This window comes from Barbus barbus, assembly GCF_936440315.1.
Source record: "Barbus barbus genome assembly, chromosome: 16".
Lineage (NCBI taxonomy): Eukaryota > Metazoa > Chordata > Actinopteri > Cypriniformes > Cyprinidae > Barbus > Barbus barbus.
The window spans coordinates 14,244,884-14,264,184 of record NC_136744.1 but is presented as its reverse complement, the minus strand read 5'-3'; the positions used below and the strand labels follow the sequence as shown (position 1 = coordinate 14,264,184).

The following is a 19,301-nucleotide window of genomic DNA, read 5'->3' as shown; positions in this document are numbered from 1 at the left end:
AACCTCACCACCATTATAAAAGCTGCTATTACCCAAAGGGGTATCACTGATGTATTTTATGTCATAGAATAAAAAACCTCGAGCTTGTTTTTAACAACAGACCTTATTTCAGGCATTTAACCAAAAACCTTTAAAAAGCAGAAACCAGAAGTGCTATAATGCTAACTCATTTCCAAGTTTTGGACTACAAAGCACATTATCCTTGCAGTGTTCTATAAACTGAATGTAGGCCTACATGTTCACTTGAATTATTTAGGCTGTATGTAGCTACATCAGAGATAACATTTTTAGAGACATCCTTCTTTTACAGGTAAAAAGTCAGCAATTATTTTATTCCCTAAAATCAGCTGCTATAAAATGCAGTGATAATGTCATCTGGAATGTTTGAAAGCCTCTGATTCTACAAAGCCCTATCAGTGAAAAAAATCATGCTACAGTAATAATGCTATTAAAGCTCAATGCTGCCACCCTACTGTTCTACCTATAGAACAGAAGTACAAAAAGGTGAAGTTTCAAATATGGAAATTAACAAAGAGGCAGAAAAGGAAAGTTACTCTTTGTATATTTGCGAATGCAATTGTATTAAAATAAAGGTTACAAATTCTGGGCTCCCCAAATAACCTTTTGTTGAGAAGTTCTTAACATAAACTTTTTTTTTTTCTTAGTGTCAATAGCATGTAAATAATCTGAAGACAATTTTTCCATTAATTTTTCCATTCCATTCCATGAATGTTAAAGGTTCTTTATGAAATCATAGATGCCAGTTAAGAACCTTTAAACAGCGTGTGTACAAAAGTAAAGTTGCCAGGTAATAGTATGCAAAAAAAGAAATAAACGAGAACTCTCAGACTTGCACATTTATCTTAAAATAACATAAGTTGATTGGATTTAGACTGCAGCAGAATGCAGTATCAGATAAGAGGGTGTGTGTGATTAATGGGGGGACGTAATGCTATTTGTTTTCTGATAAAGAAAAAACAACTACAAAAACAAAAAAAAACCTTCTTGCCAAACTATTTAAAAAACATTTGAGATCTTTCATCATTTACATGGAAATTTTATTCAGCAACCTTCATTAAATGATCTAAGGATACAAAAAACCTGGACTTACTTAATTTCTGGTAGCTAACCAGATGCCATATTTCTTGATGGATATATTTAGCTTGTCAGATATGGATATTATTTATTGGTTCATTCTGGGAAACCATCAAAATGAACTGGTCATCTATTATATTTTGTATTGGACTGAAAGGTCCCTTTGTGATTATAGGGTTCAGTTTGCTTTAGTCTGGCTTAATTCAACAGCACATCTAAACAGTTCATCTGCATTGACAAGCTTGGCAGCCACTTTGACTTTGAAATGACTGTTATCCCCGGATAACAGATACGGATTCTCTGGAGGAGAGAGAGGGAGTGACAAATCTCACACATGCAAACTGTTCTTGGATTCCAAACATGTTTATTTTATGTTCCTTCTGAAAAACGATCAGTTGACACAGAAAGATTTCAATTCACAGCCTTTTGCTTGAACTTATGTTAATCATGTTGTCTTAGTTAATAATTTCTTGAGTCTATTGTTTTAATGATGGATGGAGAGCAGTTAAGGAAAAGACACCATCCATTTACACAGTTTTCCAGTAAGTGTAATTCTATACAATACGTTTGATTAATATGCCATAACAATCCTTCTAGCATATAGTCTGTTTATTTTTAGCCTTAGTATATAAAAGTATAAAATTCAATATTAAGAATATTAATATTAATTAATTTCATATTCAAATGTTTAACTTTTTGTATTTTTGATTTATTTTAAAATCACTTTTATTATAAAAATAGAAAGTTTTTAATACTTATGTATGAATAATATAATTCATATTATGTTTAAAATGTTAAATGCAATTCATAACCAACCAAACAATAAAATTAATATAATATGTGAAATTTGATTTGATGATGTGATATGAAATGATAAATTAAATGATGGCAAGTTATTGCCATCATTTAATGAAATTGAAGTTACATGAAATTCAACTTGATTTTTAAGTTGGTTTAATGTAATTTAATTTGGTTTAATGTAATTTAAGTTGAAATTACTTGTACAACCAAGCTGGTTATACTTAACAATTTAAAGGCAGCAACTAAACTTTTACGTTTTTAAGTTGAAAAAGGTAGATTTTTTTTCTTTACAGTGAGATATATAAATAGCATGCAAGTAACTCTTAAAACTCACCAACTTTTTCTATTTTCTATAGTGCTAAGACAAAGACAAAAATATGACTTTTTTGACAAAGATGTGTTTGAATGCTTAATGTCTTGGGCTGGCCTTCAAAGAGTGTCCCTCATGTCATTCCCATTTCATACATAATAAGCACTTCTAAATGGGGGAGGTGGAGGTGAAGGGGGGTCATGGGATAGGGACTAGAAGGCACAGGTATAAAACAGTGCTGAAGGGGTCAGAAATCACATCCCTGAGGAGCATCAAACACAACAGACCTTCACTGGCAGCCTGGGATTCCTGTAACCCCTTTGGCCTCCAGACACAACATGTGGAAAGACGACAGTATTGGTAAGCATTACTGAATGGGAACACTTTTGATGGATAGGTTTTAATATGCAAGATCTCATAAGAAAAAGCTTGTTTTTCCAAGCTTCTCCATTTCAAAACAAACATCAGGCACTGTTACTGTTTTTCCTGCTGCATATATTATTATTGTAAAGAAGGATTCAGTCATTGAATTTATGTTGTGTTACTAATATATTCAATTTGTGCAGTTTAGTTTGCACTATGACAGTTATGATAACACAATGTTTAGCTTCACACTCATTTTATTTTCTTTTTCAGATGCATCTGCTAACACATCTGGAAGCAGTACTGTAGCAAGAAGTGCAAGTCGCAGGAAAAGAACAAGTTTCTCAAAGGAACACGTTGAGCTTCTTCATGCCACATTTGAGACTGACCCTTACCCAGGAATCAGCCTCAGAGAGAGTCTCTCCCAAACTACAGGCCTTCCAGAGTCGCGCATACAGGTGGATCACGTTTCGTATAAAAGTTAAAGGGATATAAAGTATTTTGAAGAATGTTTAAGTTATTTCTATCCATATAATGAAAGTCATGGGGTCTAAAACAACTTTGGATGCTGTTAGTTTATATTATACGAAGGAGAAAAAACAAACAAACAATGATACGTTTTCTCTTTTGTGTTCCACAGAGGGAAAAAAATCATACAGGTCTGAAACATGACAGTAATTTTTTAAAACTATTTACATAAGGAAACTCCTTTTTCTCCTTGTTTGTATCTCTTATGCATTTACAAAATCAGCAGATACACATAAAACGGGTGAAGTGATATGCTAATAAGGCCTTATGTGAAAACATACTATTTGCTGTCACTGATACCACTGTCGATATCTGAGATGACGTAAGCGTTTTTGAGTTTATCTGCTGTTTAGTTTAGAAACCGTACAGCCTGTAAACAACAGACATACCAGTAATAGATAACAATCCTGACTGTGCCACCATAGCTGGATGTCATCTTACAATGATTAACCTGAATCTTTAGACAGGGAAGCTCTTATCTGTATGCACTAGATGGTTGAGTCTAATCTATCAATTGTATTCTTATGAGTCTGACCCTCTTTATCTTGATGTCTCCGTTCATAGGTATGGTTTCAGAATAGGAGGGCTCGCACATTGAAATGCAAGGAAAAGAAGCCGCTGTGGCAATCTGAATCACCGTATAGTGCAATGCAGAATTCCCCAGTTCAGCTACACTCTTCTAAAAGCAACAACAGTGAGTCTGGTGCAGGCCCTGGGTCTTTAAGCACTCCACCACCAGTGTACCCCAATCATATTAAGGAAGAAATGGAAAGGGATGGTCTTTATGGATGTGACACTCCATCTTCCATGTCAATCGGTGATGATTCCGGCTACTGCACACCTTCATACGGACACCATCAGGCCAGAGCCATGAACGCTCACTGCAGTCCTCCTCTACTAAGCCCAGAGCAGCAGATGCCTCCAAACTGGGCTGCGAGGTATGACAGGAGGTCACCTATGAGCTCCATGTGGAGTTCATATCATCTTGATGCCTATGGCTGCAATCCCAACTCCATCCAAGGCATTTTTTACTCTCCATCTGAAAAACACAACAGTCTTCAGCCGCTGACCCCTGTTACCCCAGACTCGGGCTACTGGGAGCGTGGCTTGGAGGGCATTCCTCCAGCTTCCAGCTCTTTCTGTGTGGATAACCCAGAGGTTCAGAGGATGGAGAGCCAACAGGAAAGCAGGATTCCCCATGGGCCTCTGCCTGAGCTGCCGGCCTTGTCCCTACATGAGATCCTGGGAGAGCTGCAAGGAGACTGGTGGCAGGGTGAAGGACTAAACAGCCATTAGTCTGAGGACAACCATGTGTACGGCTGAATTTTGCTGTGTACAATCTATTTATGACTATTTATTAAGTGTATTTATTTACTAAGGACACGGATGAACAATTATGTATTATTTATCTGATCTGAAAGTAACAACATGAGAGATTTCAGATGTTTTCAGACTAATTAAATGGGCTTTGATCTTGCTATTTATTTAATGATCATTGTAAAAGTATGATTATGCAGCTGTGTGTGTATTGTTTACAAACATCTTTATTGACTTCATTTAATTGCTGCACTTGCATTTAAATAAAGATGTCTTTCCTTATATTCTTTCAAATGTCAGATTTTTATGCAGTTGTTCTGCATATTTTGCTATTGTTATTTATGTTTTTTTTTTATTTAAATGACCTCAGTGCATTCAATGAAAACATTGATAATCATCTAACTAGATTCTGAGTAATGTTGCAAAACTCAAGGTTTCTGTCATCCATGAGGTGAAATATTTCTGCTTGATACTATTGCTTTTCTGTTCTGAATCAAATACCATTCAAGAGATTGGTAAGATGTCTTCATTTTTATTTATTTATTTGATTAAAAATACACTAAATATATTAATGTTGTGAAATATTATTACACATTATTATTATTTTTTATATTTTAATATGCAATTTATTCCTGTGATGGCAAAGCTGAGAATTTTCAGAAGTTATTATTCCAGTCTTCCTTCAAGAATCACTTTAAAATGCTGATTTGCTGATCAATAAACAATTGCAGATTTGTTTATGGAAACTGTTACTTTTTTTTCTCAAGATTTGTTTGATTAATATGTTTATCTTCTTTTTTTTTTATCAAAATTTTATAACATCATAAATGTCTTTATCATGTCACCAATGTCTTTATTAATCGATTTTATGTTTTCCAGCAAAATACAAGTATTAATTTCTTTCCAAATAAATAAATAAATAAACAAACCTCATTGTGAATATTCTATGACAGCATAATTTGCTGAAAGTAATTCTTGGTGAAAAAAGGTCTATGGTTTCAGGTAATTGTACACAAAACAAATATATGAAATGTTTGTGTTTTTTAATCATAAATTAACAATCAAGCTTGATGGGATTCAGACTACAGCAGAATGATATCAACGTGGAAGTGTTTGATTAATGAGGGATGAAATGGGCCTGTCATCCATAAAAAATGTGAGATATTAGTCTTTTCAACCAGACTCTTCACAGCTGTTGATAGTCAATGCTATCACTTTTCTGACATAAACCAGAAACTGTTCGAGCAACATACAAACTCAACACAAGTGGTTTTCTGCACTTTTGTTTGGTTTCAGATTCGAGACAATAAATAATCTTGTTTTAAATTTTTTTTTTCTAAACAATAATTCTGTATTACTTTTAAAATACTTTTTGTCACTTTAATTGTATGTTCAAAATGTGTATATTCAGTAACATAACAGAACAATCCTTGTACACTTGCCAACAGCACTTTCTCTCCCCAAAGGTTTTCATATCTCTACTCCCTTCTTTAGAAACATTCCCGTCAATCTCAGAACAAAATAAGTCAACCAGCTGAAAGCCAGGTGGAGCTTTTGGACAGAATTATTTGCCAAAAGCATTGTCAACAAACACAACATACACAATATGGATGTAATTTACACAATATGGTTGTAAGAATGGACTGGTAGGGAGTAGTATGCTTTTGCACACATTCTCTGTTTTTAAAATGTGTGTGTACATTTATTAAACCCGTAATCATTTACAGAGAATTGAAAGTGTCTTGAAACTGAATAAAATATGCACTGATCTGTTGTTCTTCCATTGTGTGTTCTGTGATCCCAGTTTTGTTACTGTTTTGTGTCACAGTGCTTTGGTTTCCTACAGCAGGATGTGTAATTTGGGGGATGTTTTTATTTTTTTCAACATATCCATTCAAACAACACTGAGAAACAATAAACAAGAAGGAAATGGTTCTTCTTTTCCTCTTGGAGAGACTACATTTGATACTGCTTCCAAGTACAGTTGGTAGGCTACTCTGTGTAATAGCAAGGTAAGATGTGTGTGTTATGGAAAGAGAAAAAAGGAGGAGCAGTAGCAAATAATCTTATGTCTTTTCCTATTAATACATCCTAATTTATGGCACAGCAGCTGATGTGGCAGGATTAACCTGAACCTGAATTGCATGCATATAGTTGTTATATAGGAGATATTACAACATTTATTATCATTGTTGTTTTTGTTTTCGTTTAATTTGTTTAAAAGTAGATTAAAATAAAATATAAAAATATGCTTTCTTTTACTCACACGCCAAGTCTTGCATTAGTGTGTGTGTGTGTGTGTGTTTGTGTGTGTGTGGGGTGGGTGGCGTGTTAAGAGTTTTTTTTTTCCATATTGTAAGTACTAGGCGGAGGCACTGTGTGACATAAACAAAGAGGTAAGCTTTTTTTTAGATAGCATATTATAACTGATTATTTATTTATATTTCCTAACACCGAATGAAATCTTTTGCCAAACACGCCAATAGACTACTTTTCCTTGTGTTTTTGAATTGTAAATACGTAAACGGACGTGAATTGTTGAGCATTGATACGGCGCGATCGCGCACTCTCCTCCCTCGTAAATAAATTAAACCGCGGCTTAGTTTAACTTATTGTTGTGAAGATTTTATATATTAGTATATTGTATATTTGTAATAAGTAGGTAATTGTGAGTAAACTATATGTTTTGACAAGTCGTGAGGTGCTAAAGTTAGTTGGTTAGCCATATTGTGATAACTAGCTGTTGGCATTGTTCTTGCTTTTATCGAAGAAAAATACTTTATATTATCAAAGCACTGACGATTTCCCCTGCATTAACTTTGTAAGAACTGCTAAACGAGAATATTAAATATTGTCGAAGACAGAGTTGCCGTGGCAGCTGGTTTTACAAAGTGAGCTGACAACTTTGCTAATCAACTAGCCTCTTAGCTAACTAACGTTAGTAAGAGGAAGGAGAAGTGTGGGCAGTGCTTGTGAGCCATCTTGTGTGTGTATTCGCTTATGATTTTTCATTACCGGATGGATATATATCATTGTAAGTTGTCTCTGGGGCACTAAAATATTCCGAGGCCATACCTGATGTGATAATAAAAAGAAAACAATCGTACACACGGAATTTCTGCCCCGGAGTAAACCGAACTGAAACATCTTCGGTGGTTTGCAGCTCTTGATACCGCTTGTCAGGTAATGCAAATAGGATTTTTTATGATTACATAACACTAACCGGGATGTTTTATCCAACCAGTTTTTATTGGTCATTTTAGGAAGTCCTGCTGTTTTTTTCTTTTTTTTGCGAGACATGTTTACAAATAACTGAAGCAGAATCTCAGTAAACCAGTAAGTTAACTTCGTCTTCTGTATGCTGCAGGTTAGTGATACGACATTTAAATAAATAAATTCAATATATATATATATATATATATATATATATATATATATTTTGTGACTCATAAACTACCTGCAGTTCCCTCATGAACCCCCCAGTTTGGGGTCTACATAAAATATGTAAACTTTTGCTTGTATGAAAAGTTAATATTATCGTACACACACACACACACACACACACACACACATCAAAAAAGTTAATCAAAGTTGACCTAAAGCAAGAATGGGTTTTGTTTTTGTTTTAGGACAACTTTGATGAAAGGTTTTGATCCACTTCAAATGTTGACTACTATATATATATATATTTAAATCAGCAAGGAGTGAGTGTCTGCTTAAAAAACCTTTAACAACTTTTAGGGAAGTTTTTTCTTTCTGTAAACACATACAGGAAGTGAACTAAAGACTCTGGCTTGTATTACTAGCATCGACTTGACGTGGTGAACTGAATTTTGTAATTAAACTCTTGTGCAGTTGAATCTTGAGGATGTGATGCAATTTGGTTGAAATGTAACACGTCTGCACATCTAAATGCATTTCAACCTCTGATAGTACCTATTTTAAGTTACAATATGTGATAAAGTTCTCTTTAGATGTTTTACTGTGGTAATCTCAAGTGCTCTTTCTCGTTATGTTACAGAAGAAGATGCACTATTACAGATATGAAAATGCAGAGGTCAGCTGTTGCTACAAATACCTCATGTTCAGCTACAACATTATCTTTTGGGTAAGTTGATGTTTGATATGTTTTTCACTGCAAATCATGTTTAAATGGCCACCCTTCCAGTTCTAACATTAGATAACGTCTTTTCTGCCACTCTTGCTCAGATGACAGGATCTGTAGACCGGCCCCACATTTCGTGATTATTTGCTCCACTTAGTTTCACACTGTGTGCACAGATGTTTTATACTTTGTGTTTTCATTACTGGGTGGGTCATTTCACAGTAAGTGAACACCCAGAGCTGACACTTCATATTTCAAGAGAAAAAGTCAGCCTGATGACATTCAGGCTTTCATATTTACGTCAACAGGAAACAGATTAACACTAGCGTATTGCTGCAGTAGTTTATGGTCTTCTCTATGGGAAGCATGTGAGGATACTGAGATAACGGCTTCTAACCTATTTTCCTGTTTTTAATACTGAACATGGCTCCTCCTGTGAAACAAGAATTGTTATTACTGCAAAGTGTGTTAGGAATATTTCATGACCTGTTTAGTTATGAATTATAAGTTTAACACTTTATTTTCAATACTTTTAAAGCTTTTTATCTTTAGTATGTTCCAAAATTGGGGTTAAGTTTGGGATTATTAAGATTTGGTTTAAAATATATGAATCTTACGAACCTCAAACTTTTGATTATTAGTGTATTTAAAATTTGTTATTGCAAACAGTGTTGGTTTTGTCTAATTTCTTGGTGTTCTAGAAATTAATCACATCAGTATCATCTGCTTTAACCACACACTGTTGTTTTGTCTGAACTTGACTATTCTGATGCAACATTTAATCATTTAATTTCTCCTAAACCTCTTCTGGTTCTCAGCTAGCAGGAACAGCGTTCATTGCAATTGGTTTCTGGGCTTGGAGTGAAAAGGTAAGTAGACACTTGTGAAACTTCCTATATCAGTTATTTGATAGTATCAAAAAAATAAATGCAGTGATCTCAACTGCATACCTACCTCCATACACCACTGTTAAAAGTTTGGGTCAGTAAAATTATTATATTTAACAATATTAACATTTTACTGTATTTTTGATCCAATAAATGCAGCCTTGCTGAGCATAAGAGATTTCATTCAAAATCATTATCAACGTCAAACTTTTGAATGGTAGTCCGCATTAAGCTGCAAAAAAACACTGAGTTATGTAGCTGTGAATGTTTTAGTGGCTCTGGGAAAAACAACTAGTGTAAATTGTTTGTTCCTTGATTTGCCTACAGGGTGTTTTATCAGATCTGACACAAGTTACACGTCTACATGGTTTTGACCCAGTTTGGGGGGTGCTTGTTGTGGGCACAGTCACTTTCATTTTGGGATTTGCTGGGTGTGTTGGAGCTCTCAGGGAAAACATCTGCCTCCTTAAGTTTGTAAGTACTCGTACTTTCGATGTGATACTGAGGCCATCACATATGGTCAATTCTAAATAAAGAAGTCTCCAAAGGACATTTTTGCATACCTCGCAGTGCCAGATCTGTAATAGATAAGAACTCTATGATGTGTTAACGCAAACAGTTTCGTGACATTTTTAAAATTTGCTTTTTGACTTTTCACCTTGCTTCTTGACCTTGTCTTGCAGTTCTCTGGAGTCATTGGCTTCATCTTCTTTCTGGAGTTGACGGCTGCAGTGTTGGCGTTTGTGTTCCAGGGCCAAGTTAGGGAATGGATCAATGATTTCTTTTTGGCCAATGTAAAGGCCTACAGGGAAGACATTGACCTGCAGAATCTGATTGACTCTCTCCAGAAACTGGTAAGTCTGAGAGAGTTTTTATGTATAAGCTAATTTTCATTTAGGGCTGCCACTAACGACTATTTTTATTTTTGATTAATCTATCGACAAATTTATCGATTAATCTAAACGATTAATTTCCTTCAAAAAAAAATCAACAATTTTACTTTAATATTTTATTAAACTATATTTTATTAAACCAAAGGAAATCCAGATTTATATGAAATCCTTTTTTTTTTTTTTTTGCAACACAGAGCGCATGAAGCAAGTGTCCATCTCATATCCAAATCTCTGAAATCAAAGTTCAGTATTATAGTGGAAGAATGACAACATATCCACATGTTCTAGTCTACTAATAAAATTATAATCAAGAAACACTTTTTAAAGGAGTATTTACCAGAAATATTATTTACCAGAATTTATTTTAGGAGAAAAATGTAAATGTGGAGTATTTCTGAAAAAAAAAAAAAAAATCTATATTTTTTTTTTATATAAAACAAATATAGATTTTTTAAAATAAAAACAATTAATTGGAGATTCTTTTGATTATTCAAATTGAATGGAACCATCAAAATGGAATTTGGTACAGATACAACTGCAAAACTCAATTAATCAGACAGGCTTTTTGATTAATACAATTTAATTTAACCATTAAAACAGAGTATAGAAAAATGAAAATGGGGAAAAAAAGAATTTGTAAATGAAAATGTATTTCATAGGGCCCTATAATTATAGTAATTTTTTTAGTGGTAATAAAAATAGATGTAAGTGAACAATAGCCTTTAAAATTACTTAAAATACATATATAATAGCAATGAGGCAATAATAATTAGTTCAAATAAAGTATCAAAAGCAAGAAATCATTTGGTTTTATTCAACAAAACTGTTAAAGTACATAATGTATTATAAACAGTAGAGCTAATGTATATTAGGCATAACAACAAAGGCCTGCAGGGGCGCCGACGGCCTGACGATTGTTTTTACACATTACTGCGCGATCTAACCCTTGTTTAATATTGACCAAGCACCATTTAATTCAAAAGTCCACTTAATCTTTCATATTTGTCCATTTCTTTAGGACAGAAATGCTATAGCTGCTGTAATTAAATGAATATGTGGACATCAAAACCTGTAAACTCCGAGTGAGGGTTTGAGCTTTTATTTTGAAACCGCGATGTTCTCCTGTGTTTGTGTAGATTTAGAAATTATTTACCTTACAAATCTGATGAAATGGTGCATGTTGCGTTCCCAGATGAACGTTATAATAAACCCAAACTCACAACAACATGCAGAGATGAGTTTGAGGCGCTCCTCATGTAAATGATAACAGTTTCTGTGGAGCTACTGTGAACGGAGCCGCTGTGAGACGCACGTGTACTTAACCTACACGCATGGAAATAATTAAAGAGCATATACTGTATTAGAACTGCATCGCATATAATTATTTCATTAAATCGTAGCGTTTGTGAATTCACAATTATGCTTAATTATGATTTTTAAATGGGTTTAATATATCATGCAGTGATTACAGCCTTGGAAAACAGTCTAATAAAGTGTTTTATGGATTCTCGTCCGTGTAATGCGCCACTTCTGGTATTTTGCCGGTTAGTCGACATGAGCAAAATGAAGTCGAGGATTTTTAAAAATCGAATAGTCGAATAAAATCGATGAATAGCGACAGCCCTATTTTCATTAAATAAAATAAGTGCGTTCTATTTACTCAACTTGCCAACCACCACATACATTTTATATGTGAAACTGAAAAAAACTGTATGCTTCACTACTCACTTTTACAAGTGCTTTTCACAAGTACTTGCTTAAATAATGTTTAATTAATAAGTATTATTTAACCTTAACAAAACCATAAAGTGAATGAAAAAGCCATAGATAGCTAGTAGTGGACACATAGCTTTTATGTTTTGTCAAATAAATTTTACATTTTCCAAAATGTAAATTATTGTTGGTGTGATTTGGGTGATTTTTATGAAGCATATGACTTAATGCTTGTGGAAGTCTCGTAAAACGTGGCCAAGAGAAATTTTAATAGATATGCACTATTGTGGCTAAATTGTTGCAGGTCCTGAATATACGTTTTTTTTCTTTCTGCAGAATCATTGCTGTGGAGCTAAAGACCCCAACGACTGGAATCTAAATGTCTATTTTAACTGCTCAGACGATAACCCTAGCAGAGAGAGATGCGGAGTGCCCTTTTCCTGCTGCATCAGCGACCCTGCTGTAGGTTCTTCTCTTATTCACAGCAGCACTCCACAGAATAAAGAGATCTTTTCAGCATGCTGCTCTGTCATAAAAAATACTGTTTAATAGAACCCACTGTGCTTTAATGTCAAGGGCCAAGCATGTGGAAGACTCCCTCTGTTTGTGGTGGCATGTATGTAATACCTAAAGGAATAATTCACCCATATGGGTGAATTATTTATCCAAATGATTTGGAATTATTTATCCAAACCTTTATAACAGGTGTATTTACAGATGTTCAAATAATTTTTACTTGTATTTTCACTTAAAAACGTAACTGCCATTATATTATTAAACAACCAATATATTATTACAAATTTCTTTTTTTTGTCTTCCGTGGAGCAAAAAAGGCATGTGGTTTTGTAACAAGGAATTGATGACAGCATTTAGATTTTCCCGCAAACCACTTATCATGCTGATAAAAAAATTTTCTGGAAACTGAAATAGTTAATATTGACCCTATAACTTTGTTTCTTATGCACAGGTTATGACTTGTTTGGTTTAAATTTATTAATGCATGGAATTTTTTCCCCGATTGTAAGTTACTTTACAGTGAATATATGCCTCATTTGAATGAACCTATGACTTTTCTTTACAGGATACAGTGTTGAACACGCAGTGTGGATATGATGTTAGAAAATCTGGCACATCGGTGAGTGCATTTTGAACAGTTCTACTAGAAAGACAGGTATTTCATTCTTTGCCATTGTTGGCAAAAGTTCTGTTTCAGTACACGTTCCCTTACAAATGTGAAAGTTGTAGAGTGAGTTCATGCTTCAGAAAGTGGAATAGATTAAAACACTTGCCAGCTTCTGCACATCAGAAAATTAAATTAAAGTCAAGTTTCCAAGGTTCAGTTCTCTGATGGCAGCACTAATATCTGTCAGTATGAAAATTGCATTTTCACAAATGGGGCATGTGAACATTTGTTTTGTTCTTCTGCTCTCCACTCGTAATCATTGTCTTTTTGTGCTCTGTTGGAAGTAGGGAAATTGCAATTGGGAGAGCAGAATACCCGCAGAGAATAAACGTGTTGTATATTATAATGTGTTGCACAGCGCACTTGTAGATGTAATAAATCGCTCTTTCATTAATTGCATAACATTAAATGTCACTAATTTTGTGAAACATAACACACTTTTTATTTTTCAGTCTCAATGGAGCAACACCATTTATGTCAAAGGATGCATGATGGCTTTAGAGGAGTGGCTTCCACGCAATCTCTACATTGTGGCTGGAGTCTTCATAGTCATATCATTGCTACAGGTATGGGATGTACTGGAGAAAAAAAATACTGCATGGAAAATATATTTTACAGCTAGATGTCACTCCAAGCACTTTTATTTTCACAGAGAAACCAAAAGTTAAAAAAAATCAAAACCACATTTCAAATCACAATAATTATGATATAATGATTAGAATGAAGTTGTAGGTCCTGGAAAGAAAGTACCTGTATTCATTTCTACAGTATGCGTCTTTAAAACTTAATCTCAATGTAATGTTGTGTATTATGATTTTGCTTCTAGATGGTGGGAATCTTCTTGGCAAGGACGCTGATTGGAGACATTGAAAAAGTCAAGTTTAATTATTACTGAGCTCTGACATAACTGAAAGGGAGCTAAGGGCAATGGAAAAAGACGTGGATCTACTTTTATTCTTCTGTGTCTCTTTTTTGTGGAGAAGAGGACTCTGGACCATTCACTGGACCACCTTTTCAGCATTTCTATAGACCACATATTGAATACGCAGCTGCCTAAGCTCACTTGGATACTGTCACATGTGTGCCTTGACTCTTCTTCAAGTTTACCTCCAGTCCACGCCCTATTTTTATTTGAATATTTTTTTTTAGACTACCATTAACCAAACATTTGTGTTTTTGGGACCACTATTAACCAAACTGGGTATACATAGTGGCAACATGATGGGACCATAACCTGTAAACTAACCTGAAATGTAATTGTAATGATGTGAAGAAGTCAACCAAGCTTTGATTATTGAAATGTATCTATATGGTCCTGTTGCATTCACTCCAAAATCTTGTGTACTCTTTTTGTTTTGGGAAACTAAATTAAGAATTAGGATAAAAAGCACAAACTGGAACAAATTTAGGATGTTTTTAGAAGCATGTTTATTTTTCCTTAGATAATATGCAAAAAAGAAGATAAAAATTATCCTCTCATAGTAAAAATTGTAATGAAAGAGATCAATTTTACGTCGTTTTAACTGCAGTAAATACATATCCTTAACGATTATTTAGTTTAGTTGAATTTGTAGCAATCTTTCTGCAGAAAGAAGTTCTGCATTTAATGTCAACTGCAAAGAGTGTAGAAGAAAGCTATCAGGATCTGACCAGAAGTACTTGCATGTAAACTGAACATATCGAGAATGCAGCTGGGTAGAAATCAAATGCCAGTGAGTCTAATAGAGACGTGAGCTGATTTGTTTGGTCCTACATAATAGAGGTAAGATGCATCAGTATGTATCCTTTATTTTACAGTAAGCAACTCATATGCGCTATTATTTGTTCATTCTGTTAATGATCATTTTAATGGAATGTCTTACATTTGTAAATGGTCACTTTCTACTGGACCTGTGCAAAACTTGAGTCACTGGAGTTTGATGGCAGTCATATGGCTTAAACTGATGTCAACATTGCCTTGATATGCCAACATTTACCTCCTTTTTTTCTACTCTTACTTAGTGACTTTATACAAAAATGCAGATTGTGCCTTTTCTCTGGCATTGAAGATTTCATAAAATGTATTGTATACCGTGTTTAAGCTGGATAGAATCATATCCATGCTTAGCCTTTTTTTTACGGGTATTTAAATATTTACTTGTTTGTTTTCATTTGAAAATGTAACTGCCGTTACAGCACAAACTACTTAAAATACATAACATAACAATATTAACATGTTTATCATCACACTTGAATTAGCCAAAACACAATATGCATTCTGACATAAATGCAAACACCTGTCTGTCTTCACTCTTTCTATAGCCCAAAGACTTGTCTTTTTGAAGTTCTATCTTAGTATACTTATGTAACATGACCTCTGAAATTCTCATCAATACAAAAATAAAATTATATATAAAAAAGAGAAAGCATTTAGTTAATCTTTTTAATTCAGAGTGCACTATTTTGTCCCTTTTTGGAGTGTCTGTCTGTGCCACTGTGTAGTGTTAAAACTTGATCGAATATTTACTAAAATGCAGTACAGTTTCCCTGACCTTGCTGCAAGAGCCTCCTTTTTCATGAAGGGATGTTTTTTTTGTGTTGGATTTAGATGTTATTTGTTGTTGGATATTTGTTATCTTTGTAAATATTTCCTGAATTCTTTTCAGCATTTTTATATTCAATAAAAAAAGAGTTTGACATTATCAGCCGCACTGTCATTTGTCTTCTAAATGAAATATGCTGGTTGATGAAGCTCACACCAGCTTTGGGCTGATATGAATTATGCTGAAAATTTTGACATTGCATTTAAAATCCATATCCCATTCATATTTAAATGTAATTACGTAAAACAAGTTGTCAATTAACTGTCTTTTAAAGCAGTTAAGTGTTGTGCACTTTGCACAACACAATACACATACAGACAACTTAGTGGAAATTTATCAGTAAAAAGCAATAGAGTTCTTGAGTTTATTTCAACAATGTCTTAAGCTCACCAAGACTGCATGTATTTGATAAAAAAAAACAGTAAACAGTTTTGACACAGTAAAACAGTTATTTTAAATAGTGATGTTTCTATTTAATAATTTTACTATTTAAACGATTTAAAAAAAAAATATTTTAAGTTAACATATCCTCGAAGACCAGGTTTCAAATAGTCCAGATATGGAGTTTTTTCCCCCAGGATTCTAAAATGAATAGAAAGAATTCAAAAGGACAACATTTATTTGAAAAAAATATATATTTTTTTGTCAATTTAAAGTGTCCTTGCTGAATAAAAGTGTTAAATTTAAGGAAAAAAAATCTTAATGATCCCAAACGTTGAATGATACTATACTATGATTAATACCTTTCCACTTTAGAAACAACTTAACTTGGTGGCTGACAATCCTTATTTCTAGTAATGCTTACTTTCACAATCTGGTCCTGTTCTACATTTTATAATTGTTAAATATCCTATTTCATTTTAGAAAGCATCATATTATGGAAGTAAAATGTGTTGTGAATATCTTTTCGCACTGATGATTACGAACAGTTTCATTTTCTTCATAAAGAAACAATTCATTAAAATAACCGTGTTGTAGAAATATGGTAGAATGACTGGAGCAATTAAAGTAGGAAAGTTTCCCCAGGGCTCTATTAGAAAATTGCCTGGAGCAGGGACAAAAAACAACCTAAACAATGTAACATAAAACCAGCCTTTAAAATTCAAACTTTGCTCTGGGTTATGACATCCTAGCATCAGATTTTCAGGTCAGAAAGGTCCACTTCTTGAGAAAACCTGCAGTGAGGTACATTTGCCACAACCCTTGTGTGACTTTTCAAACCATAAAACGTACTCGGTTACTATCGTAACCTCGGTTCCCTGAGATATGGGAACGAGCACTGCATCGTAAGACGCTGTATGGGAAAAACAAATTTTTTCTCTTCAACTGAAGCCTTTTCAATCACGCAGTGAAACTGCACGTCCATTGGTTCGTGCAGTGCTATAAAAACAAACCAATGGCTCGGCGGTGGCGATGAGTGAGCCTATGGCTATGTAGAGGCGGGGCCTCTGGCTATATAAGCGCCCGCTTCACCGCTGCATCTCAGATTTCTTCGAATGAAGCGACTGAGGCGTGCAGCTCATAGCACGGCCAGGAACACAGTACTCGTTCCCATATCTCAGGGAACCGAGGTCACAATAGTAACCGAGTACGTTCCCTGTAGATATTTCACTCGTACTGCATCGTAATGGGGAAGGACTCAAAACCATAACTCACGTGGGAGAAGACCCAGGGAAGTTAAAAATACACCAAGCACAGGTTGAGCCATGAAGGTCATCCGTGGCCTGGGTGTCGTCCCGTATAGTTGACACTTGGTGTCCATATAACATTGACTGCCCAAGAGAAGGAGGGGCTTGAGCAATGTTGGTCAAGTGAAACCCCTAAGACTGCTTAACTAGCCGGAGGCGGCGAATTAAGCGGAAAGGACTCTGGCCTGCAAGGCGGGAACGTCCAGTTTGAAAAACCTTATAAATGTGGACGGCGAGGACCAGCCGGCCGGCTCACAAATTTCCGAAATGGACAGCCCGCTAGACCATGCCCAGGAAGAGGCGATGCCTCTGGTGGAATGGGCTCTGACTCCGATGGGGCACTGCAAACCCAAGGAGGAGTATGCTAGGGAGATAGCCTCCACTAACCACCTGGAAAGTCTTTGCTTTGTAACAGGGCGACCTTTAGCGCGGTTCATGAAGCTGACAAAAAGCTGTTCCGATCTCCTGTATGAGGCGGAACGTTCGATATATATCCTGAGGGTCCTGACGGGGCAGAGCAGGGACAATTCCTGGTCATCCGTCGAAGGGGCCAGCGCAGAAAGCGTTATAACCTGGGCGCTCATGTAACCTCAGGTACATAACCCAGCCTTGGTTTCAGGACGACTTTGGAGTCGTTAGGCCCGAATTCCAGGCAAGCAGGGTTGACGGAAAGGGCCTGTAGGTCTCCTACTCGCTTAACCGACGCCAGTGCTAACAGCAGGGGAGGTTTTAAACGAGAGCGATCGCAGGCTCGTAGATTGTAATGGTTCAAACGGGGGGCCCTTCAAGGCCCTTAGCACGGTTGGTAAGTCCCAAGGTGGAACTGTACGAGGGCGTGGGGGATTCATTCTCCTGGCGCCTTGTATAAACTGGACCACCGCACTATTTCTGCCCACCGATCGGCCAGCAATAGGGGGGTGAAAAGCCGTTATGGCTGAAGCGTAAACTTTGATGGTGGATGGGGAATGCTGTTTATCCAGCATCTCCTGCAGAAACGAAAGAACCACTGATATCTCGGAGGAAACCGGATCCAAGTCGCGGTCTTGACACCAAGCCGAGAAAATAGACCATTTCAGAGCATAGAGGCTCCTGGTAGACGGAGCTCTTGCTTCTGCCATAGTGTTTCAGACACGCTCTAGGAGGACAAAAGACTCCCGTTGAGCGGCCACACATGCAGGGCCCATAACTCGGGCCGTGGATGCCACAGCGTGCCGTTCGCTTGAGAGAGGAGGTCCCGTCTCAAGGGAATGGGCCACGGGGTTGCTTCGAGCAGCTGGAATAACTCCGATACCCACGGCTGGTTCCTCCAAAGGGGGGCTACTAGAAGAAGCCTGTGCCGTTGTTCCCTGACTCGTCTGAGTACCTTTGGTAGCAGAGCGATTGGAGGGAACGCATAGAGCGGAAGGCTGGGCCACTCGTGGGCCAGGGCATCCGTGCTCTTTGTGAAATAGATTGGGCAATGAGAGTTGTCTTCAGGGGGGGGAAGAGGTCTGCTCGAGCTCTGCCAAAAACCTCCCAGATTTTCTGAACCGCAAGTGGGTGGAGCGTCCATTCTTCTGAGGAGACGTTGTTCCTCGACAACATGTCCGCTCCTTGGTTCAACTTGCCTGGCACATGCGTCGCCTTCAGTGAGCGCAGATTGGCCAGAGCCCAAACAAGAAGGCCTTTTGCCAGCGCTTCACCGCCCTGGTGATTTATGTATGACACCACGGACCTGCTGTCTGAGCGTATTAGCACATGGTGTCTTCTTATGTCCGGTAGGAAGAATTGACAGGCACGGCACACTGCTAGCATCTCTAGGCAGGTGATGTGCAGACCCGTATCCTCCTCGGACCA

The 19,301-nt window shown here is 36.2% G+C and overlaps 1 protein-coding gene and 1 pseudogene across 4 annotated transcripts; both read left to right on the top strand.

The window, feature by feature from the left end:
- The first annotated feature begins 2,378 nt into the window (after positions 1 to 2,378).
- Positions 2,379 to 4,420, top strand: LOC306882174 (annotated as a pseudogene). The gene is made up of 3 exons: positions 2,379 to 2,517; positions 2,843 to 3,027; positions 3,662 to 4,420. The product of its transcript is annotated as an uncharacterized misc_RNA (transcript).
- A 2,082-nt stretch (positions 4,421 to 6,502) lies between these two features.
- LOC306882382 (tetraspanin-14-like) lies at positions 6,503 to 15,876 on the top strand (the record flags this gene model as incomplete). Of its 3 annotated transcripts, none has more annotated exons than XM_079436970.1 (9): positions 6,503 to 6,810; positions 8,436 to 8,522; positions 9,338 to 9,388; positions 9,734 to 9,880; positions 10,090 to 10,260; positions 12,349 to 12,474; positions 13,094 to 13,147; positions 13,648 to 13,761; positions 14,022 to 15,876. In XM_079436970.1, the coding sequence occupies 8 exons, from the start codon at positions 8,442 to 8,444 to the stop codon at positions 14,088 to 14,090; spliced, it is 813 nt and encodes a 270-aa protein (XP_079293096.1). In that variant the 3' UTR covers positions 14,091 to 15,876. The 3 variants fall into 3 exon arrangements, with proteins under 3 accessions (XP_079293096.1, XP_079293097.1, XP_079293095.1); XM_079436971.1 differs by having other exon boundaries at positions 6,801 to 7,597; XM_079436969.1 differs by lacking the exon at positions 6,503 to 6,810 and having other exon boundaries at positions 8,427 to 8,522.
- Positions 15,877 to 19,301: the final 3,425 nt, after the last annotated feature.